This window comes from Strix aluco, chromosome 1 (genome assembly GCF_031877795.1).
Source record: "Strix aluco isolate bStrAlu1 chromosome 1, bStrAlu1.hap1, whole genome shotgun sequence".
NCBI lineage: Eukaryota > Metazoa > Chordata > Aves > Strigiformes > Strigidae > Strix > Strix aluco.
Genome location: NC_133931.1, coordinates 109156830 through 109182119, shown reverse-complemented (window position 1 = coordinate 109182119; position 25290 = coordinate 109156830). Strand labels below are relative to the sequence as shown.

The window sequence follows — 25290 nt, the reverse complement described above, 5'->3', positions numbered from 1 at the left end:
GAAAGAGCCTTAGAAGAAATAAGTCATGCTTATCGATGGCAGAACTGTTTGCTCTCTCCCCACCCTCTTCCCAAGCAACATGACAGGGTTTTTCCCTCTTTGGTAGGCAGATTCTAGGAATAAACAACCTTGCCTCAGTAGAGAAGTCTATGGGGCTGAAGCACTGTAGAAAAAAAAATGAAAAAATAATTTAAGCACAATTTTCCCTTTTCTATCCCACTGCCTGATGACTGGGCAGTGCTGTAACATGAGAGCATTGTCCTGACCCCAGGCGATACATCAAAGTTTACCATAAGCTGACTTTTGTGCTCAGACACCTTCAGCACAATAGGATAATGGATCTATTAAAAGCCCAAGCTCATGCTTTTAACTGCATTGGGGGAGAGGAGTAAGCAAGGAGGGGGCATAACATACCCCAGTATGAACTCATCATATTTGTCTTTGCACTTGCTTCTAAAAACTACTGTAAGCTGCAAGGACTTACATTTATGTTTTTTGAAAGAAAAAAAACCAAAGCAATCATGCAATAACAAGTAGTTGCTCAAAAAAGGTAATTAAACTGATCAGGGAAACTGCCATGAAGGGAGACTACAAGACTGAAAAACTTGAGAATATTTACTTTGGTGAAGAAGCAAACATGGAGAACAAGATAAAAAGTAGGGAAGGTAAGAGGCACAGAGCAGGGAAATCAGGAACTTCCATACTTTCGGCTCTCACACTGGGAAACAACATCTGATAAACTGACAAATTCAGAACAAATCCAGGGAAAACACTTATTCACACAACAGATCTACCTGGGTGACCACTGCCCCAGGAAGTTGCTACAGCTCAGAACCATCATTTTCCCTCCTTCACCTCCCCATGATTTTAAAATGAATATCTATAGTTGCAAGCCTACAGATGGACTCACACTAGATTCAGTCACAAAACTGGAAGCTTAGGAGAGCTGACAACAGCAATTCATTGCAGGCCTACCCACAACAAGAAAAATCATTGTGAAGAATAGGTCTGCCAGAGATTTAAAATATGCAATTAGAAGTACTTATCTAAAATTACATGCCAAGCCTCTGCAACAGATCTTTCCGAACCTAACCCTTTTAGCTGGAATTGGCAATTACTCAAAGACTAACAATCTCAGTTACTACATCATGACAATACAGTTAGGAATACAACTGAAGCAGAGTAGTATGGACAAGCCACATAAAAGACTTTAAAAGAATTCCAAGGATTGGTATCAGGACAAAAAGACCGACTGTGAAAACAGAAGAGATCCCAAACTCCTACAGTAGCATGAGCCACAGAGGATTTGAACACAAGACATCTTAAGAGACCTACACAAAACCCTTCACAGGTGCACTAAAATATGACAGCTTGGATGGAGCTTTCCTCTTTACAAGAGCAGATTTGTAGATATCTATAATGATAAAATATCGTTAGTCACTAGATGGAAACTGGAACTGTGGTCCAAGTGACTTGAAGATTGAACAAGTGTAGCCAGGACTCCTGAATTCTGTCTCTGTTCTATTTCCTAATTGCAATCAAACAAGTGCCTGAGGTAACACTACGGAAGCTGTCAAAATGCAAGTGGAAAGACAGACAGGTAGGATTAAAAAAATCCTAGAGTTGCTTTAAAAAGAAAGGTGGTACAAGGCCTTATCTCCCCACTTTTCTTCAAACCCTGCCAGCCAATATTTACCATGGAAAAGTTTTACCCAAGAGAGCTTTCTCACCTTTAGTGGAGACACCTCAGTGTTCACAGGACTGCCTATTTCTGTCTGGCTTAAATCCAGGGACCTTCCACATGTGAGGTGAACGTGACAGCTGCTGCACTACAGAAGCACCAGCTCACACACACGGAAAGGAGAAAATGAAGAAGCCCATGAACATACAAGCCGTATGAGAAAAAGGAAGTTTTAGTTACCACAGCTACCTGCTGTTGTTTTCCATTGAGAAAACCTTGAGAAGAGGCACACAGCAGATGAAAGTTATAGAGCTACAGCTCCAACGGACTCTACCTCCTGTCCTGAACTCAGAATTAGTGGGGGCTTCCATATGGCAGCCTGCAATACATCAGAGTGATCCCTTAGCTGGCATCAGTACCAGAAAGACATTAGGAACAAGAGCTAATTCATTCAGTTTTTCTCTTTACAGGTGAAGGGGAAAAAAAAACAAACCAAACCCCCCCCCCCCAAAAAAAAGGTAAAGAACTGCAGGAAAGGAAAGGAGGAAAGGAAAGCAAAACCATTTCCTTAAATTTTAAAGATTCTGGAAGCACATAGTTCTGGATCCCCTTCAAACTGCAAAGCTCTTATAGGTACAGCTGAGCTTCACACTTGCACAGTAACTCTGTATAATCCCTCATTTTGAACAAAGTGCTTATCTCTAAGCAAATAGTCTGAAGTTCTCCAACAGTTGTTCTTTTTAACATTTTAAGTAGCATACCACAACCAGGACAACTGAACTGCCTCTAGTGAAATTAGTCAAGTCCCCTCACCACCTCAAGAAAGGTTGTTTAAGGCACTTAAACACAGAGATTATGCCAACTGAAATAAAACGCTCCAGACAATTTTGATTCATACCAGGAGTTCATCCATGCTCGTCTGACACTTCTCAAGATTGATCCGTTTAATTGCCACCTTCTCCTTCTTTGGAGCGCAGAAGGCTGCCTGCACCACTGCAGTCGCTCCGCTCCCTGTGGGTGAAAAAGATAGTTAGCAACATCTTACAGGAAAGGAAGGGACATCAGACAACAAAATTACGAGTGCCAGTTAGTAAAGGCAGCAGTGCCAGGTGAAAACCCAGTGAAGGCAACTGCACAGGCCCTCCCTGTTCCAGGCCTGTGCAACTCAGTGGGTCAGCTCAGCTGCAACATTGAAGTGCTGTGCTAACTGAACAAAAACAAGTGGATCTTTATGATCCCTTGCAGGGATCATTACAGCTCTGCAGACAAAAAAAACCACCTCCAGACTGCAGCTTACTTAGAGCAGTCATTCTTCACCTGTGCTTTTAAAAGAAAGGCCACCAAGGTCAAAGAGACTTTTAACCTGATGTGTTCACCCAAAGTGTCAAAACAAGCCACACTCTCTACTACCAACACTAATGAGATTTTTCAAATATTTTTGCGTACTAATTGCTGTTCTTGTCTCTCCTCATTTTATGCAAAGACACGACATAGGCTTCATTCAAGCCTGTTCAGCTCCAGTTCTCATGTAGTAGCACACCTCCTCAGTGTCTGGGTTGAAAACCACAGCCAGAGAATGTTTAAATTCCAATAGGGAAAAAATATCACATTTTAATGTACAGTTGCTCAAACTTCTAGAAGTAGGGCTAAAAGTTCTGGATTTAAACTGCTCAACAATATCATATCCTTTGATATCAAAAAGAGTTTGCAACGGTGAGACTTAAAATCTAGTTGATGTTAAGCTCGTGTTTGTTGGCCTCCAGAAATAGTTGCAACATTCAGATCTCATCAGTCGGACACCTTTTTACTTTACTTTCTACCTTCATCTTGGTTCCCCACACTTATACTCTTTGCTAGAAAGGAATAAATTCCAACTAACAAAAAAGGAGGTAGGAGAGGTGGAAAATAGCTCAAGAACTTCCTATTGCCAATATCTAAAAAAATGCTATTAAAAATAAACCCACAGCTATTTTGTTCATTATCCCAGGCATGACTCTTGAGCCCGTTTGGGCTGATGAGGGAGACGAGAACAGCTATTCCGTATTTAGGAATAACACACCTATTTTACAAGATTCTCCTATTCTTAACGCTATAGAAACGACTTCCAGATTCTGCAATACAGGTCAAGCACATTTTTGCAAACTATTTTTTTTTCTAGTACGTTCGGATAACTGGGGGCAAAAGTGTTCAATCTCATCTTCAAACAAAGGCTACTGAATCTCCCTACAACCACCATCCAGAGCCTTCTTGCAGCAAGTTGCGCCAAGTCAGTCAACTGGAATAAAGTGCCAGGTGGGGGAAAGACCTTGAAATCCAGCCCTGAAAGATACAGGAAAAACTGCTCCATCCAAAGTCACACTGAAATAAGTTACAAAGCCCTAAACTGTGGGACTCTGCTCCTCTCATCTTCAGCCAGTACCCGCTACAGTGGACCTACAGGAGTTTCACTTCACTTTATATGGCATTGCAAATGTACCCTGGACAACAGCATCAGCTTACCAGTTGATTCCCTGCACTGAAGAGTTTACATTTTAACAGCAGAAGGCAGCAATGTGTGGAATACAAAACAGCAAAGTTGCTAAAGCTGTACTATTTCATGAAGCAAGTGAGTTTTTAAGAAGTTCAAGACTGAGGCCATTTATTATTTGCACGCATAGTACTCTTCAGAGACTATTCATAGCATAAGGCAAAACAAAGTTACCAGAAGCTTAGGTGGAAGAAAAGGATAGCAATAGGGGCAAGAATATTTACAAGGGACTCTGAAAACAAAGTTTGGGAGCCATAAGCAGGGTCCCGAGCAAAAGATAGAGAGGATGGAAGAGTCTAGGCAGACATTTAACAAAAAGCACTCAGAAAAAGCAAGGAGAGGAAGTTCTGACATCTGAGATTGGCTGGACCGCCAGGAGCAAGGCTGAAATACGCAACAGTAAGCAAGGGACAAACATCCCAAAAGGCATCCTCCACATACACTCTCTGCAGTCACTTTGCCCAGCAGGTAGCAGTTGTAGGACTCCAACACGAAAGCAGCAGCTCCAGCACAGACGCATTCCCACTCACTGGGAAGCCTGGGTTGCACTGACCAGCTCCTCTCCACCCAGCACCTGCTTCCCTAAACTTTTCTGCTGTTTCTTTGGGGGGAAAAAAAGGTGAAAACACACAAAACACACAAAGTGACTCAAGATAAAGACAGCAGAGTGTACAGAAGTGGTGACAAAAGGCAGGAGAAGTGAGTTTGCATTTCCTAGCATTGCTGGTCTCCCTACAGCAATAGCCTTTTGGAAGTCAGAACCAAAAAAACCCAACCCAAACACTTGTGCCTGTATCATTCCTTTGGAAAGAGTAAGATCCCAGAAGAAACACTGCTGCTGACACATTCAAAGCACCAGTATTATGATTTCTTTCTTTGGATGTCTTGGTGCGTAGTAATAGACACAACGCTCTTCCTTCTTTAGTTAGTTTTGCAGTGCATATTTCCATCTCTAAAGCTACTGGCACAGTCCTCATCAACACAAGAGTATCAGTGCTCAAAGACTCTTTTTGGGTATCTTGGACGCTCAATGGCTTCAGCCCACACCTGCTTCCCCCCCACAACATGACGTACTGGGATTTCTGTGCCAGTTAAACCCAGTTGGTGTAAGCATGACTGGCAGGGACACTTCTTACAATTGAGACATGATACCACTACTGTAGACCAAATCTTTCACACAACAGTCCAGGGTTTTATAGAAGCGACTACACAAAGAATGGCTTTGTGTTTTATGTTTTTTAAGATGTTACTACCAGAAACAATAGAAACATACTAATTAAAAGCAGGACCATGCATGTTACAGCTCCTTCCCACTCCTTGAGCTTGACTGATCAATGCTCATTAGGACTTCAGGGCAAAAACTGCTTTTCACTAAATGTTTGGACAATGCCCCAGCCTACAGGGACCTGAAGTGTTATGAGTGTATGGCATTATTTGAACATTAATAAAATCCCAAACTAAATCCTTCTGGGCACATGGCAGGGAATCATCCGAACTCAAGACTCCTCCCATTTAATTCCCTGCTGCTCCTACTTTTCTGGCAGCTCTCTTCAGTTCGATTACCACCTGCTCTCCCCACTCCCCCCTCTCCCACTAATTCGTCATTTCTTTCAGCTCCTCTGTAGCACTTAATTATAGAGAAACAATGAAATCTCAAAAGCGTATCAAGCAAGGATTAAGCCAAGCTGCAGCACGATGTGCCACAAGCAAGCTGCTCTTTGGTAGCAGCAGCAGTGTGCCATGCTTCTGGGACCAAACAAAGACTGGTTTCCATGCTTCTTTGAAGAGTACAGGAAACATAGCAACACGGCCACTTCAGGCTTTGCAGCCATACAATTAGCTGATGAAATTCCAGGGTGGCGAGAGAAGGAAAGGAGAGAAGTGGAGCAAGGATACTAAACACGTTGCTAAGTAAAAACAGGCATAGATAGAGATGATGACACCAACAGAGAGAAAAAGAAAAAGCCTAGAAAGGAAGTTTTTTTAAAGTTTAGGAGCAGGCAAGGGAAAGGTGGGGAGAAAAGTGATTTCCCTGGCTGCTATGAACCACCTTCAATAAGGAAAAAAAAACAACACAATGGCAGTTTGTGCTAGGGTAGCACAACTTAGACAAATCAACTCTCCCAGCAGACACAAATCTGCTGTTATCAGAGCCAACTGCACTCCCACGTGCTGCTCAGCTGCAATGCTGTGGGCAGTACTGGGTTAATGTTCTTGTGCTCAGTTCATGCTTGCTCCCCACCTCAAGACTCTCTGATCAAGGTCAGTGCTGAGGCTCTTCCCTCCGCCTCCCTCAAAATCAGCTTTCGGAGAAAATTCACTCCCTAGTTAATCTCTTCCAGCATAACAGCTTAGCAAAACAATGAAAACTGGGCACAGCCAAAGGCTTGCTGCTTTATTCCTGAAAAGCAGGAGATCATTTTGTTGAGGACTGGGGGGAGGAAAGAGACCCCAACTGGGTATTAGGATCTGTTTAATACCCCCTGCTTTCGCCTCTGTAGGCTCTCAGATGCAGTTCCAACCCTCAGGATAGCAGCTGCAAAATTCCTGCATAAGAGGGTCACAACCTGCTTTAGGAAACAGTGCCTAAGGAGGAAAACATACCCTTTCTAACCCTTGCTGCTTGCACATTTCTATGATTAAATAGCTCTTTCTGAAATAAAACCAACCTCTGAAAGGATGAAAACAACCCAAACCAAAAACTCCCCAAGCACTCAGTTACTGAAGACTGATTTTCCAGGTTATCTCCTCCTATATTCCCTGGATCCAAGCTCCCTGTACCTTCAGCATCCAGAGCTCCAGCCTGAACTTCTCCCTAAACTGAGACAAACTCCCCACAGAAGTCCACTGACAACCTTCAAGGGAGGTTGAATGCCTTTTCTGCAGTCACTTGCTGTCACATAACATACAAAGCTTGCTTTTTTTAGAAAAAAAAAGAAAAACAAACCCTCTGAGATATCTGTTAAAGTTAATGGAAACCAATGATTTCAAAGCTATTTGGAGGAGCAGAAAGGCAGGGGACTGACCTGAGGACACAGCATGTTCATACACACTTTGTTTCCAAAGATAAGTGAATCTTTGCAACCACATAAGGACATCGCAGCTCTCCCAGTAAGACTGGGTTGAATTGCACTGATGTCTCCTCCCAGGCGAACGCAATTGAAGCCAGAGGTCCTTTTGGCAGAGATATCTGCTTAAGCAATGGGAACAGTCATGCCAAATGGTCACAAGACAAACATCAAATCCTGGCTCTATAACAGTATTCCTCCCACCATGTGCAATGGCAATTTCAAGTAGTTACATAGAAAGAGTGTCCACAAAACAGTGTTGCCCAAGCTTTAAATCCATCCCACTGCCGGAAACTGACTTTTAGGTACCCTGGGAGATGTGAAAATTTCCCTTCAAGGTAACTCAGTTGCTCACAAAGCTGTTTCAATCAACAGGGGACATCTTCCATAACAATCTTGGAGCATCAGTCTTTACCTTAATGTGGTATCAAATCCCCTCCTAGAGGAAATACACTCTTCCAGGGTCAAATGAACGTTACAAGCAATTTAGGTTGGAAGGAACCTCTGGAGGCCTCTAGTCCACTTCCCCCCTGAAAGCAGGGCCAAATCTCAAGTTAGATCTGGTTCCTCAGCATGAAATTCAGTCTAATTTTGAGTATCTTTAACAATAGGTATTTCTACAACCTTTTTGGCTGTTCCTGTGTTCAACCAGCCACATGGTAAAGCTTTTTTTCACCCATCTAATCAGATTTCCCAACACTACTCACAACTATGGCCTTTCACCATGCACCTCTCTAGAGTCCAGCTTCATCTCTTCCATAACTTCCCACTAGATAGCTGAGGACACCAACAACATCCCCCTTTAGCTCACTCTAAGGCTAATGAAATCCACCTCTCCCAGCCTGACCCTGTAAGTGATGTTCCCAAGCCTCCTTCAGCATTAGACCATGCTCAGCTGAACACCCCTGCACAACCCTGCCCTCTCCTTTTACCATTCCCCAGCACACACACAAGCTCTCTATTTTTAAGCAAGATCTGGAATCCATCCTCCACTATCTGGAGTGCAGTGCCAGCAAGCCGCTCGTGACGCAGGCTCTGTTTATAATTGTGCCCCTGGGTTTTCCTCTTATGAACAATGCATATAACTCCCTGCAAGGCTGCTCTGGACCAAGCAATGGCTTTCAGGCTCCAGGTATCCAGTTTCAGGTAAGAAAAGATAAAAATTCAGAACCATGTCCTGCGGGCTCTGACATGATCTCTCAAAGGGTCTGTCTTACACCATGCTGGTTACACCAACCAAAGAAATCACCCTGTTGTGATCAGCTGCAGAAACAGCGAGAGAAGTAGGCAGTTTGCTTCACCTCACATCTTTTTACGGGATTACACATCTGTAACAACAAGCAGAAGATCCAGCTGTGGAATCACACACATACTAAGATCTCTTGGTCAAGGATGTGACATTAACAGTCCTCACTCCAGGTCACACCGACAGGACACCCAAAGCCCAGGAGACCTTTAATGCTTTACAACATGACTCAATATTCATGCCTGCCACTGCAGGCATGGGGACAGCAACCTCCATCCCCAGATGCTTCAACGCTTTCACAGCCTCATGCCGAAGAGCTGTGGAAGCCCTGCTCTGTGCTGACTCGTTCCAAGGACAATACAATAATAAAACAAGAAGCTACAAGACTGGGGATACAATTTCTTAAGCATTCTTACAGAGCGCAGGGCAAATGCAGATCTAATTAAACCAGAAATTAAATACCAGATTGCAAACTCAGACTGATCCTGCATTGTTTGGTCTATTTGCTATGAAGACAAAGTTATGCCTCTATTTTCCCCAACTCATTTGAGGTTTCTGGTGAGAAGAGAGTCCTTTTGCAAAGAATGAGCCTCTTCTAAAAACAAGCTAGCAAAAAAGCCTACCCTTAATTTTGTAGCCAGCTCAGTACGGGGTGGGAATACTCCCTTCCCCAAGCAGAACTTGGTAAGAAGAGACCACTGGATGTCAAAAGTCTTCCTGGCACAGGCTCCACAATTCAGAAAGAGTGAAGTAATACAACCTTAATACAGTCTGAATACAGTCATAGTTCTTCAAGCCATCTCCCCACTACATGTCAAATTCCTACTACAAAATGGAAGATGCAATCCATGCTGACAGTTACAAATAGCACAAAGGGAATTCATAATGGGACTCAGATATTCCTAGTACTGTCACAGAGGGGACAAAAAAATCTGCTCAACCACAGTGAGGAGAAAGCTCTCACAGGAAAGCATCATCTACTCAGCCCAGTACTGCAGGAAGAGTGTTGCAAATGTTAACGATGCCAGAAGTGAAGTTACATCCCTGAATCAGCAGGAAGATCACCTGGGTGCTTCTAGCACTGCTCAGAGCAAATCCAAGCAGCAACCCGACTGTGATGCTGTTGTTCAAAACCAAGCAACGGCAAAACTGTAAGGGAGAACTCAGTTGATTTTGTTCTGTGCCTGATTGGAAAACCTGCGGAAAACTAAAGCAGCAGTAGAGCAATCCATGGCCAAGACAACAAAAAAGTTACAAAATCACAAGAGTGAGCGGAGCTCCCTCCTACAGTAATACAGGGAGTGCAGACATGCACCTACCCTCAGGAAGCTCCCAGAGCTGCACCAGCACTGCCACACTCACTCCCATACACCTTTCCACCACTCGTTCCCGATATGGATTTACTATGAATAGTATTTCCCATAGAGAGAAGAACCAGGGCTTCACATTTATTTCTCTACAAGCTGAAGGATGACATCCACAGCATGAGATGACAATACCCTATTTAAATCCCTGGTAGAGGTATTAAGAGGCCAGGTTTAACTTGGTGCACCCTCTCTCAACTTCAGTCATGCAGCATTTGATCTACAGCAGAGGCAGAAAGATACTGAGTAGAGAAGATGGAAAGAAATGTTTGCTAATACAGTGAAGAAATAAATCATCTATTATAACAAAGACTCATAAGCACAGCCAGAAAGCAAAAGCAGATTAACTGAACGGTTGTGAGGAAATGCTATATGAGAGGGTGGAGGAAAACCAGCAATCCCCACTGACTATATATCTCAGCATACACTACAGAGTAGATACGCTATGCATAGTACACACTATACATGAAGACACCTGCACCACGCGTGTACAGCAGTCCTCCAGGCAGGCCTAATAGCTGGACTCTCACATTTACAAGGAAGTAGCTGCCCTTGTAATTCTGAGGAAGAGTCTTAAAAAAAAAAAAAAAAAAAGAGTAGTTCAACCCTGTTTTAAATAAATTATTCTAAAACTTTGCATTTCCATGTGGTCAATATCAAAAAGTCACCCCGCCCTTCAATATGGCGTAACTCACATCACTGAATGCAGCACGTTCATTCCTCTTTCAGGCTTACCTTGACCACAGGCAAGTGCTGCAAACACTTAGCTGCGTTCAAGCCAAAGGTGACTGCATGTACATTAAGACACAGGGCATGTTCTGGACAACACATTGAGAAAAAATAATAATTGGGAGGTAATATGTCCAGGCACAGAATTAAGACTTAATACAAATGACTGCTACTTTGCACCAGCATGTCTGATAACTACAGTCTAGACTTTTAAATGAAAGAATTGGAAAAAGGAATGGGAAAAAGCACAGTTATTATTTGTGAAATCCTGAGTCTGTTTCATTTAAATTGCAGGTGTATCTGTTTGTAACAACCTCTGGTCATTTATTCTAGTACAGCCAGAACTCAAGTAGGTTGCAATTCTGCCATTTATTTCAAACGGTGCTCACACACGAGGGATTCAGATTATTAAGACTCAATTACATGTTCTCCCCAAAGCCTGAGAATCTTTGCTCAAACATTTCATGTTAGTACCTGCAGTGTCCAACATATAACTAATACTCCAACATTAATCCAGCAGTTCAAAGAATTTCAGAAAATAAGCAGATTCCTGAAACTCAACTATCAAATTAGAAATACAGACAGAATATTTGAACTGTACATAAACTTGCTGACAGTGAATTATTCACCATCTTGATGAGAGCTCTTGCTGTTGACAATACCACTGAAAACTACGCATTGTGTTCAGAGCTCAGAGGTTTCTGCCCATGTAAGACAATGTCTTTCTCATGAGTCCTAATGCTGTGTGTGGTGGAGAGCAATGATAAGCCAGTAAAGACCATACACTGCTTCCAGCACTTGTTTAGACATATTTCCCCTCCAGCGGTCCATCAACACAGAGACACTCGACGCTGCAGACCTATTGCCCAGACCTTTAATTCAGTTCCGAAATTGAGAAGGAGGAATGCAAACCCATATCTAGTCACTTGTAAGAAGTCAGTATCATTTTTGGAGCCATCAGCAACTGATGGGCAATTGCCTCAGCTGGGTCCATTTCCCCATGGCCCCACTAAACTCAGCATTATAAATAAGTGACTCCGATTTCTAAGCCATAGATAGATCTAGCTACTGTAAACTGCATAACTCAAAGCCAAAGTTTCTGCAGAAAGGAAGGGGAGTCTTACGGAAATTTTCACCCCACCCCACGCTGCATTGTTCTCTCAAAACTCTTTCAATACCTCTTCGGCCCTGAACACAGAAAAATGTCATCTGTTTTCCCACCTTCAGTAAACATTCAAGTTGGGAATCCTTACAGACTAAGCACAGAAGTGAGGTTTGGGGAGAAAACAGTCAGCCTGACAATGTAACACAGGCCAGGGCTGGAACAGAGGGCAAGGATAGGGTTGGCCACGCAAAGCATGCCAGCAAGATCTCTGACAAAACTGTCACCAGGTCACTTTGCTGTCTGATGTCACCAATGAACTGCTTTACCTACAGTCACCAGTTTTGGCTGCCTCCCTACCACCAAGCAGTGCTGAACACAGCAAAGAGCTGCAGCTGCCCAGCCATCGGCCTCTATGCTAGAACAAGAGATGCGAGGGAAAAAAAAAAAAAGAGAAAAAGCCACTGGTCACAGATGGTATCAATAGAGAGAAGGGACAAGTATCAGCCCATCCGATATCCTCCCCAACTTTTCTATTGCAAACACCAAAGCAAGGAAGAGAGGGTGCCAAAAAGTGCTGCTGTCTGTTGACTGTATGCCTAACCTGCTGCAGCCCTTTGGATATCCCAAATTAGTTCAACCATCCCCATCATACTTTTAAGCAGGTATGATTTAACCTGAAGCCCTCCTCAAGAAAAGGACAGAAACGCTACTGACACACTGACAGTCTGCAGGGAACAGATCAGAATCTCACCAGAAAATATAAACACCCTCCAGTTGCACAAGGTGCCTGGGTGATTCGGGGAACACCTTTGAGACCACTTTCCCCACGGCAGTAACTACAGTAAGCTCCAAGGGCCAGTTACACAAGTCCTGCGTGACCTGCCACATTTACTTAAGATGCTATTAGCATGCCTAAATTAGATTTTCAGTTTGAAACCAATTATATTTATTTGATTTTGTGCCAACATCTCTAGCTAATTTAAAGGGCACTGCAGCTATGCAGTGTTAATTCTACACTATGGAAAGCAGGCTCAAACATCTCATTTCCAAACACAGCAATATTATTGGAGAAGGTTTATCCTTCCCTTTTAATCACTGTCAGTTGTCTTTATGGTATATGCAGCAATGTAAATATCATGCTGGCTGTCATCAGGTATTAACAAGCCTCAAAAGACAGCCCTGGTACAGTAGCCAAGCCAGTGTTCTCCTTTATTCCCCCTCAACCTTAATCTCTGAACTCTGTCTCAACTACAATTGTTAACTGTAGAGGATATTTTATTTGGCCAGCATTCCACTAAACAGAAAAATCTGTCTGCATACAGTGCAGATGTTTGATAGTACAGTGGTTATTTTAGGTAAATAAGCTTTTAAGTATCTGATATGCCCTCTCTGGAAGGCTATTATCCTTTCTTTTCAGGGAATAGCTTGATCTAGTAAGTCTTTTCTGCGTCTATTAGCGTGTTCAGCACACAAGATTAGCCAACTGGTTAAAAATTACATTCTTTAACCAAGAATAATGAGAACCACCCTGAGCCTTAGGATCTGGACAAATAACTATGCTCAGGCTGCTAGTCCATCAGCCTCTCAGCTGTTCAAACAAAGATTTGCATCGGTGAGTTGTTCAACAGGAAAAGAGTTCACGCTCAAGACGCTTTTTCCAGTGAAGTACAGTCCGCTGGAAGTCAACACCAAGGTATTTCTTAGCTATTAATATCAAGTTACTTATTAGACAGCATCTAGCATCCTCAATGACAATTTTTACTTTAGTGAAGGGATGGAACTTAGAGCCTCAGCTTTCACCTTGCTTGGTGCACTACCTCACAAGGTAAGAGACAGAAAGAGCTTCACAAAGAAGTGGCCTAGGAGGTGAAGTTCTTACAGGTGAGGACATATAACACCTCAAGTTTCCAAAGGACTTAATTTCCACTGGCAGATCTTAAGGAATCACAAATCAGAAACGTTTGTAGTAAACGCACTTAAGGTTTGGAGACAGCATAAATGCCAAGTTAAAGCTCTCCCATGCCTTCACTGGAAAGTGTCCTTGCAGATACAGCCTGAATGTAAAGCAAGCAGTGTAAGAAAAACACTGAGCTATAGACACATGCTATAAAAGAGAAGGCATTGTTACTTCCCACTGTCGTAGGGAATCCATTAAGCAGCTGTTTCATACAACGATGACAGGGTCACACGGAGGTTTGAGTGTTTAATAGAACGTGTGCCTGTAATTCCCCCATGCGCCATTTCAAACACAAGCATTCATTAATTTGGTATAGGGATTATACAATTTGGCACCAGCTATAGCAGGGAATTGAGCTCCACGACCCTGGGAGTCCTTTCTAGCTCTGTGTCTCGGCAAAATAAGTGACAGTAGCTTTCCAGTTTTGTTCTTAAAATTGACATAATGAAATCCATCCCTGGGGAATTTGCAGGAAAGGTGCTTACCCCATGACAAGAAGCATCATCTTTAATTTATGAGTTTTTAAGCCATCAAGATAACCTAATATTGTGTTGCCTGCCTGAAGCCGGAGATGGCCTGAAATGTCTGACTGCTGTTTCAGCTGCCCCACTTACCTCAACAGGTATCAGCCCTGAGCACAGCCACCTAATTTTCTTAAGAAAAATATTCTATAAATGCTCTCATCCCACAGCCATTAACTTGCTCTCTCACTTTTCACATGCCATCATTTTCCACTACTCTCTGCACTGTTTTCAAAGCTTCCTTTCCAGAAGAGCTCGAACAAACCCTGTAACCCAAGAAAATGGACTTAAAATCCCCTGAAGACCAAAAATGAGCAAAAGCCTAACAGACAAAATCAAAAATGCACAACCTGCCCAACAGTAAGTACAGAGCTTTCATCCAATGTTTAGGAAAACTTCAGTTTCACAAAACATATGTTGAATTGCCACAAGATTCAATAATCTCACACCCTGACCACAAGCACATCAATACAATTCCACGTTCACAACTAATTTTTTTAGAACATTTTCATACTTGACAACACCCTCCCCCCAATGAACTGCAAAATTTGTCAATTAACTCTACTCTAAGACAAAGGGCAACTTAAATTCTTCCCCACAATAAGCTAGCAGAGGATAACACAGGACAAACCACATGCTCAGTCAGATCTCACCAGAAGTGAGGTGGGGTACTCAAGGTCAAAATTTCAGTCTGCAGTTTTAACTTAATTAACAATTCTGTGGATGGATGAAAAGGAAACAGAGTATCCTCCCACACAGCTTTATTAATAGCAAGGTGCTAGCAGCAAAAAGAGTAATGTTTGTGCTTAAATTACCATTCATGACTATAAAGCAGTAAAATTTTGGCAAAACTCAAGGAGAATTTACTACAGTAAGAGATGATCACTGAAGTATTTCAACTCGCACTATTCTTCTTTTAACAGCTGCTCATACCTTTTCTCTCCAGGATGAATTTACATAGGCTCGTTTCCTGCCTGAAGGAAATAACCATTTGGGAGAATGCTATAAAGTCAGTTTAGCATGGAACAGTGAAATGAAACAAAACAAGAATTTTTTCTCTCCCCTGCCCCCAACTCAATAGCTCTCAAGACAAAATGGATGGAACAGAAAATTGAATCTTGGCAAAAAATTAAAACCTCATTCAGAAGAGCTTTTCTGTATTCTCTCAAAAGTGCATTTTAATTTGACTGAGTTACATGAGTTTGAAAGTGTTGTTTCATAAGCATGAAGTACAAGCTGTATAAAACTTTAACGGATGGGAGGTAGAAGGAAGATTCGGCTAATTTGGCGATTTGGTGAGAAAGTGAATCAGTGCTCTGAATTTACTCTCTACTTCATTCACAGATGGGATTTGTGAAGACTTGAAGACATCTGTCCCCTGCAGATTTCACAGTGTGCAAAACCAAAGAGGTCTAAGAAATTCTTGCAAGGTGTGTTAAGATTCTAGTTTGGTGGAGGTTGACACATATCTAGGGTTTTTTTTCCCAGGGTGTAATTTCTCTTAATTGCAAGAAAATCTGTGTTAAGCAAAAATTCTGCATGCAGTGATGCACATCAGGAAACAACAATCTTCCAGAACCTTGGGGACTGGTGAAAGAAAGGACTTGGGGAAAAAAAAGTTGCTGGATGTTGTAGCTACTGAATAAGGATGAGAGAAATACTGGATTTTTCCTTTTTGCACTTGAATCACCACAAATCCCTACGTGCTCGTACTATGTGACAGGTCCACATAATCTGATTAAAAACAAGGAATATGCAGGCTGTGATGATTAACATGAGAACTCCACGCACGAGCAAGGTTTCACGGCACACAATGCACGCAGATAACCTAAGGAATAAAACTTACACTTGATAGAATCCCACACTAAGATCCATCTCTTCATTTGTACTCGTGCATGAGAGGAACACAATACTGAAGCGGTATCATGGATCTAGCCAGGTACTTCTATCCCTGTTGTCATTTAGCTGTCTTCACACCATTTGTTACAGTTATCTTGTCTTACTCAAGTCACACAAGTTTGATTTTATTCTTAGTATGGCACCCTTCGTTAGCATATCCATTATTTTGCACATAAGAGGTACGACATCACCTCTCACACACCAGGAGCAATGACCTTCTGGTAAAGAGCCTGGACCGCCTGTCTGCCAGGGAACTAAGCCTGCCTCCAAGACTTTCCTGCATGACTGCCATAAAGCTAGAGACGGAGTTTCATGTTTTTTGAGAAATGTCAAGGCTGAACTCCCTTAGGTGAAGTCACAGGAAACTGCAGCAACTTAGAGAGCCAAGTTCTTTGTATCTGCATCTCTGTTGTTTGATTCTAAAGGGAGCGCAGGGTAATTGGCTAAACTCATCTGGAAAGTCCCAGGATCCTGATATTTCAAAGATTTTGCAATGTCAAATTCCACTGCTCCAACAGCTATTCTTCTACACCCACAAAGCTCTCAAGTCTGTCTCTTCCTATTAAAAAAGTTTAATAACAGCAAGTTTACAAGCACTCCATTAGCATGTCCACAGCTAAATTTACTAGATTTACGATGGATACCGTGCATTTTAGGGGAAGTCTTCCAAGAAAATTTGACCAAAATGCAGTTTTGCACAACTCACTAACGCAATTAGCAATAAGAACCAGTGTTATTGCCCATCATTTTAAATAGCTCGAACTTTTATTAAAAGATTACATCTCTAGACAGTGACTTGGTGGGCAAGCTGCTAACACGCAGAAATAAAAATAGATGCTGCCAAATTTAAATAGACAAATGTTCTGGGGAAGAGTTGATTCTCTCCAAGATTTCATCAGTTGAAGAAGGAAGAAGCCTCCCAGGCATGCATTTGTCAGTCAGCATATACACCCCTCAGGTGTGCTCAGGAGCACAGCACATCCAAGTTTCCCAGCACTAACCAAGATATTTGCACTAAATTGAAACTTTTTTTAATGGTATTCTTGAGAAATGAGTGTTAAACATTTATCAGTCCGGGAACCCAGCAGTCCTGGAAACAACTGCCACGTAGAAACCAACCACAGGAAAGCGTGAACTACTTCCACATGAAACACCCCGTATGTTTTATTTTAATACTCCAGAATAGCTGAAAGCAGCAGGAACCATCTCTGCCCTCCCCTCAAATCAGCAGGAAAAGCAGCCACGCCGCTTTGGTAACAACGATGTATTCTTCCCAGCCAGCCTCTTTCACCACCACTTGGCTCTGTATAACTTCACTCTGCTTCCTTGTGCATTTTATCCTCCTTCCTATCAGCAAGCAAACAACAGAAACACTAAACAAAGACACATGCACAACTAAACACCTTTTGCTTTCACTTCCCAAGAGGTGAAGATCGACACAATATAGCCCTATTCTAGTAGAGCAATGGTATCAAAGGTCTTAAAGAAATGAGATGTGTCAAGTATTCAAAGGAAAGGCAGCCTGGATGCAGGAGTAACCTGGCTATTCAGTCCCACTCAGGAATTCACAAGATATATTTGTCTATGTCCAAGCAGCTGAGAAACTGCAGTACTGAGCATCACTCACTTCAGTGCTCAAGCAGACTGTGAATGACCGCTAACATTATTTTTAACAGATATACATTTGCCCACAGTTAATTTTATATAAGCTTCAACATAATATAAAACAACAAAAAGGCTTTTCTACCAACTTGAAGTGGAAAAAGTTTACAAATGAGCACACAAAGAAAGTTTTCAAATTAATTAACCAGCCTGAATACTGGGAATACGCTGTAGGAATGAATTTTGCTTAGCTAGGCTGGGGGAGAGGAGTGGGAATCCGTGAGGAAATGCTAAAACAAAACATATGGCACGAAGACTGAAGTCTAAACGCTCAATTTAGTTCTCAAGCAGTTATATTTTATAGAGTGTAACATTTTTCTTGAATGGGTTTTAAATAGTTCGGCATATGAAACTGGCTGCAGCTAGCACATAAGACTCACAGGTAAAAATCCACACCATATTTCAAAAAATAAACCTAAAAAGTTATCATTGGACAACAGCCTTGCATTCCAGCCTGTTTTTATGTCCCAAGACTTCGATCATACCTGGTAAGTACCTGCAGGCTGCTCTTTTTCAGTGGCCATGCTTTTTCAGTACATGAGACTACTACCAAGCAGAGGATGGGTGTCCACAGACATTTTGATAAAGTCTGGGGAAGCAGAAATCTTAATTTGAAGAAGTTCCTCTACACCTGCAAAAGAAAGTTTCTCCCATGCTGGCATACGTTCACTCACACGTAGAGCTTGGGAAAATGTGGCTAAAAATCTAAATATTCAACTCCAAAAGACCAACAGAGACAAAGCCCAACTCAAAAGCTATATGAACTGTAGTCATTAAAAAAAACGTAATAATTCAGTAAATGGCGACTTCAATTTAAGCTTGATTTCTGAGGGGAGAAGAAACTCCCACTGCATCTGTTGATGCAGCCTGCAATGTCCTCATCGCTATGAAGGAATCTGTCAGGGGAGAAAGGGCACAGGAATAGAGCAAGGGAACACTCCCACTGCTAATTTATCTTCTGTTTCTGGCACAGACTTCACAGCAAAGAGGATGCTCCTAAATCAAACAGCCACAGCCAGCACGGCTCTCATCTTTCCAAAAAAGTAGCAAAATGAGAATGACCCAGTTCCAATCAACTTCACCACCACTACCAGCATTTCCAACAGGAATTACAAAATCCAAAGGAATTCACGTGTGCAAGTATCTGATCAGCACAAGCAGCATGAGGTCGAATTTTTTTTTTTTTTTTTCTCCAGGCTTCAAGACGACGACTGCCACAATTTATACACAGTCCACGCTTGGAAGACCATCTTCACAACCATCAGCACAGACTACATTTTTCTTTTTTGATGAAGATTTAGATGTCTCCAGAGGTGACATTCACCTGCAAAGACTATCACTACTCTGGGTGTACATTTCATAAAAGTGCTTTATAAAATGCTTCCTCCACCCCACCTCCATTTTATTCTTTTTTGAAATGAAAGTCAAGTTCTGCTCCTGAGCAAGGTTCCTTGATTCAGTGTACTAGAAGTTATTTAAGCCTAAAGAGACTACTCAGCAGTTACCAACACTAACCAGGCATAATAAGCACAGGCATTAATCCATACCTTTATAATTGCATGAGTCATCCCCAGTGCTGAGTAATCAGTTTTTTTAGCATTAGCCAGAATCAGGAGGGCAGTTTTACAGAGGATCTCTTTGCAGGTAGAAAACTTGGTCTTTCAATTCCTGCACTGAAATGGTATGGAGCCATCCATGTCAAATGAAAGCCACACATGGCTATTTTCACGCAAAACCAACACAAATTAAGGAGTTGGACTACACATGGATTTCCTTGTGTAAAAATAGCTGAGCTGGTAATCTACTGAATGCTGGACTCTAAATTTAAAGAGCAACGTTTTTCACCAGAAAACAAGTTAAATCTTTTAAAAGCACCAGCACAAGGTTCATCTCTTTCCACACCAGGGCATCTCTTTGTTCCCTGCTGAAAGACTTTTACAGGTCTACAGAAGTAGACGGAGATCAAAAAAAAAAAACCCAACCAATAAACCACCCTTGAGGCTTACAGACTACATGAAGCAGGAGGCAAGGCAGTCCAGCTCAGTTAACACAGTGACATTTTGTCCCACAAATCATATACGTGCTAGGAAACTTGCGTCACATCTCCATCCAGGACGCTGGCAGACACACCAATGTTTAAAATGAGTAAAGGGGGCGGGGGATGGGAAAGTTAAAAAGAGAAACCATATGTTTGCAATATACACATTTCAGTGTACACTCCATCACAGGCCAGAATGACAGCACAACCATTCAGTGAGCAGGCGACATCCTGAAACTCGGTTTACAGAGGGACAGGGAAAGATACGGAAGAAATGAAATACTTCTTTCCCGATTTCTGCCCAAGTTCTGTCAGTTAACGCGAGACGACGACACATCTCTGCGCTCCTGATACTTTGAGGCTGTAGGATGTGTGTCTGCAGCAGCAAGTTCTCTTAAGAGAAGTGCATTTACATTCCCTTTTGTTCCCATCCCACCCTGCTCCCCAGCTACAAAGAGGCAGATTGTCCACTCCTATCGTTGGATGCTCAAGCTCAGATCCTTGCTTTGCACCCCTTTGCAGGCTCCCCAAAGAAAAAAAAAGTGTTTTCTACACACACAAATCCAGTTCACCTTCCCTGGGAAATAAGTGGCACGTTCTCCCCCTTCCTCCCCACACCTTTATCTCTTGCTCCTCAAAGAGGCTGAACATCATCCTCCCTGGGGCGCATTTTCCAAAGGAGGTTTAAAGCGCTGATCTGTAAGATTAAGCCTTCCCTGTCTTGACAGGGAGTTTGTCTCCTTCATAAAGCACTGCTGCTCCCACTGAGCAAAGGGAGAGGACAAAGCCTGATCCCACAGAGCAACAGGGATTTCCAGAAGGATTTCCCCCCCTCCACAGCTTTAGTTCCTTCCTACTTTTAAACAATGCCAAGAATTTAATCTCTTAAAACAGCATTTCACGAACTCTCCCACCCTCCTTAACAGAAAACAAGTCTCCCCGTGAAGCAGAGATGGAAGGCCTGGGAATGATAGCACTACATCATTTGTAAACTTCAAATAAAAGCACTCCACAAAGATTACTCTAAAAATTAACCTCCTTCCTAAAAGCCTTTGGCCAGGAGCCTGCCCTGCCACCTCCTGCTTTATTTCCTGCCTCGGGAGAGTGAGAGGAGAGGCACTGACCTTAAAGTCACCTGTGGCACCACCTCAGATGTGTCACATACTCGCCCTACAGCAATATATTCCTCAAACACACACTCCCAACAAAATGGTTGAGACAGCCAATAAATCAGTACAGCAGGAGGCCTTTGGTAACTGTGCAATTTAAAGTCAAGAGAGAGTGAGGAAGAAAAAAATTATCATTTAATGGAAAGAGCAAGGGTTAGGGCCTCGAGCTGTGAGGACAATGAATGAAAACTCACAGCAGCAGCAAAAACCCTGGATAAAAGGCTCGTTTGGTGACACTACAAAACCCTCCATCCTCTGCACAGACTGAAGCAACACAGGGCTTCAGAACTGCTAAGAGAGGAATCGTTCCCCCAAAATGAATGGGGGTGCCCTAGAAGGAGTGAGTCCGCATAAGCTCTGGAGCTTGTTCCTGCAGACCACCTCGTGCCCAGCACATCCAAATTCACACGGTGACGGGCAGATGGAAGAGCCTCCACAGCGTGGACCCCGTCCTGCTCTGTGCCTGCTCACCCCAGACCAGAATACACACCCCCGTGCATAAGGGGGAGGCAGAGGCTGGAGATGACCCCCCTGCCAGGAGGGTACCCCACCATGTCTACCCCAAGCCTCTGCTGGGAGTGGGGCAGACTCACACACCGCCCTGTGGGTCCTGCACACGCGTGAGGAAGGGTCGCAGCCCCCCCCCGCGCCCACGGAGAGGCTGCAGAAGTGGAGCTCCAGGCCCGCACCCACTCAGCCCTTCCCTGAGCAAACACATCCCACGGAGGGGGGACCCGGACCCACAGACAACCTCCTTGGAGTGGGCGAGAGGGCAGACCCTCACACCACACATCTGCCTCGCGAGAAGGGGCAGACCCCCCCTCCCCCCCCCTCAGTAAAGGGGTCTCCCAGACCCCCACACTCCTCGGGGCGGGGGGGGGGGGGGGGGCAAACTCCCCTCACACCCTCCCCACACACACATCGCTGGGGCGAGGGGGCACACACTCTCACTCCTTGACGGGGGGTGTGTGACAGGACCCACCCTCAGCTGAGGGGGGGACAGACCCACCCCCCACTTCCCTCAGCAGAGACACTCACACCCCCCTCAGAGAGAGGGCGCCCCACACCCCACACCCCCTCCGCTGTGGGCGCAGACGCCGGGCGGGGGCCCAGCGTCCCCGCCCCATCCCGCCGCCGCTCACCGATGACCTCCTGCAGCTCGTAGTCATCCTTGTTGATGGACCAGGGCAGCGCGCTGGGGTCCTCGGCCATGGCCGCACCGCGCCCGCCCTCCCTCCCCTGCCTCCGCGCCGCGAGGGGGAGCGCCACGCAGGAGCGAGAGAGCGGAGAGGCGCTGCGCTGCCCCGCGCGGCCCGGCCGCCCCGACCCCCGGCGGCAGCAGCAGCACCCCCAAGCCCGCCGCCGCCGCCGCCGCCTCCTCCTCCTCCTCCGCCGCCGCCGCCGCCGCCTGCCGCTACCACCGGCCAAACTTTGCCTGCTCCCTCCACCTGCCCATGCCCAGAGCGCCCTGACGTCACCCGAGCACGCCGCCGCGAGCACGCCCCGCCCGCCACAGCGGGGCGCCGCCCGCCGCCATCTTGAGCGTGGCGCCCCTCGGCCGCCGCCGCCACCCCACTCCACCACGCTTTACTCGGCTGCCACCACCACAGCCTCGGGGGACTGGACGGGACGGGACGGCGGGCTGCCGACAGCGGGCGGCGGAGGGGGGAGTCCTTAAGGAAGAGAAAGGGAAGGGCGGGGATGCCACACACAAAATGGCGGCTGCCCACATCGTCCCCGCCCTCTAGCACGAGGCGGGAGGGGCTGCTGGTTTAAGACCCACCGCGGGTTGCTATTGGCTGCTAGCGGCCTAGTCGGCAGCTCCTATTGGAGGAGAGGCTGTCAGTCGCGTCTTGTCCTGCTCCAGGGTCCCCTTGCCTGCGGGCCTCTGGTCGGGGCTGGGAGCGAAGGCGGGGGAGCGGCGCGAAGGGGCGGCTGTGCCAGGGGGTGCCGTGAGGGGGATTCAGAGCCCGGCGAGGGGGAGGCGGTCCCGGACGCAGCGTGCTAGCAGCCCTCCTCCCAAACGTGGTAGGAGCTGGCCGGTGCGGCAGCCCTGTGGTGTCTCCCTGGTGTGCTGGACACATTGCAACCCACCGGACGGAAGGGTGGAAAGCGATGGTGTGGCCTTGCCCAGATTTAGTCCGGGAGGGACGTTTTAATCCCGAGGCAAAGAGGGCCAACCCACTATCTCCCATCTCCCATTTCCCCACCGGCCGCGGCCGTGCGGTGAGCAGGTGTGGAGCCCAGCCCAGGCGCTTCGGGGATCCGCATTCCACGTTTAAAAATAGGTCCCAGGGTTACAATGGGTATGGAGGGATCAGGAGGTCTGGTTTTCTCCTCGTCGCCTCCAAGGATGAGCAATTTTCCAGTTTCCCAGCTGCTGGATGCTTCTGCTTGCTCCACACTGCAATTTAAAAATTCATGGATATGTCCAACACCCATATCCTGTGGTTCAAGTCCCACAAGTCTGGAGCTGGAGCTTTGTTGATCTGGATGCATTCAGAAGTACATCTGCTGGTCAGTGGGGAAAAAGAAAAAAAAATCAGATTAAAAGAGCGAGGAATATGAGACTAACTGGTACCACGAAGGCTGCTGTCTACATATTTAGGTTTAAAATGTTTGCAGTTTGGAGATCTATTATTTTTCTGACACAAAATAGATAAAACAGTGCATCTCTTGCTATCACCAAGCACGATAGTAACCTTCAGAAGAACTGGTTGGGAATTTCTGTATCAGGTTTCATTCTTCTTTGCCGGTCACTGTTCTTGCAACTTGATGTCAGGCACTACTGTGAGTCAAAGAACCATCAGTTATACATATTTTTAGCTTATTAGGACAAATTCCTGAGATGCCTCTGATGAACCAGGCTTTGTAGAGGGCCACTGTATCCTGCCAAATGCATGGTCTGACTCCAGTATATACTTGTGCTACCTAACACAGGACACTAACTCCTTCCCTCTACTCTTTCTTTGTACTGCAGAATCAAGAGGCCCACAGTCCCATCTCGTCCCCTGCTGTGCAGGCACTCAACTATGATGGTCTCTGTCATAAGGCAGAGCTTCCAACTTAAAAGCTGTTTGTTTTTCCTATTTGTGTTAAACATTCCTCTGCTGAGCGATTTTTAATATTTGCTAAATATGCTTTAATTACTGTTCAGAACTGTCTCTGATCTTTTAACCATGTTATAAAAGGAGTTTATATAGCAATTAAAAACAGGTTTTACCCCAGAGCATGCACTCGAGTAGCCAGTGTCGTATTTCTGATAGCTAACAGCATGTTAAAAATGGATTTGAGCCAGGCATCAACAACAAAAAGAGACTTATATATGCTTAATTTTACCACAATGTTTTTAAAGTCAGAACCGTATTTTGAATTCTCTTATTTGGGGCCAAAAATCCTTCCCCTGAAGGCAATGCTAAAACCCTATTGATTTAGGTCAGTGGGGCAGGATTAGGTTCACAATGAGTCTTGTTCTTTAAGAATTAGCACAGACTTTGATCGAAATTAAAATTTAAAATGTGCACTGACAAGACCACCAGTGGCCACGTGAGCACACACAGATGAATGCTGCATTTTAGTTTTACAGCTTTGGAGTGAAAAATGCATTTCTGCATTTTTAGACCAAAATCTCTCATTCACATAGAGTCTGGGTCCCACACATTTTGTATTATTTTTTAAATGAACTCTGCATTTTGGGTACCTCAAAAGTCAGGCATTGCTCTTGCATTCATTTATTCAGTGGGTTGTTTCAACCTGAGTCTGATGAGGGATGAAAATATGGACCTGGCTTCCACGAAGACCTTAACCCATAGCCATTTCAGCTCTCCAAGCAGCACCTCCTCCTGTTTCATTGTTAGTATTCTGCTCATCCTATTTTTCCTGATTTGCTTTAGTCTGTCTCGTGCAGGTTGTAAGCTCTTCAGGGCAGAGGCAATGCCTCTATTTATAAAAGAGCCTGTGAAGTGGTGCTGCTGAATCAAGTGGTTTGTTGTAATAACAAGAAATTTTAGTAGAAATCTGAAGTGGAAAAGTAGTTTCCTGGTGTAGCCACCTCCGCTCTGGACCAGGCTTTAGGGGAGACTGAGAAGTGGAAGAACTCCAGATATCTTTCAGGTAGGAAGGCTGCAGTCAGAAAAAGTCTCAGAGCTAGGTTTCCTGTATCTTTTGACTTCCAGTAAAACACCATGATGATGAGAGCAGGCGGTGCCCTCCTCCCATTGATTCTGCTGCAGACAAGGCTTTCTTCTGACACCTGCATTTCACTCATGTTCCCCAGCGACTGGCTGGGAACCTTTGCACAACTGGCACACAACACGTGCATTCG

The 25290-nt window shown here is 44.5% G+C and overlaps 1 protein-coding gene across 2 annotated transcripts in view; it reads right to left on the bottom strand.

Annotated features, from left to right (window-relative positions):
• OXSR1 (oxidative stress responsive kinase 1) overlaps positions 1 to 22307 on the bottom strand; it is a 92301-nt gene extending 69994 nt beyond the window's left edge. Inside the window, exons 1-2 of one of the 2 annotated variants that reach the window (XM_074830840.1) lie at positions 22109 to 22307; positions 2580 to 2692 (exon numbers count right to left, since the gene is read on the bottom strand). In XM_074830840.1, the coding sequence (XP_074686941.1) occupies positions 2580 to 2692; positions 22109 to 22178 (183 nt within the window). In that variant the 5' untranslated portion in view covers positions 22179 to 22307. Of the gene's footprint in view, positions 1 to 2579; positions 2693 to 6989; positions 7077 to 22108 lie in introns of those variants that run through there. The other variant, XM_074830848.1, reaches the window with a different exon arrangement.
• Between the last annotated feature and the right edge of the window lie 2983 nt (positions 22308 to 25290).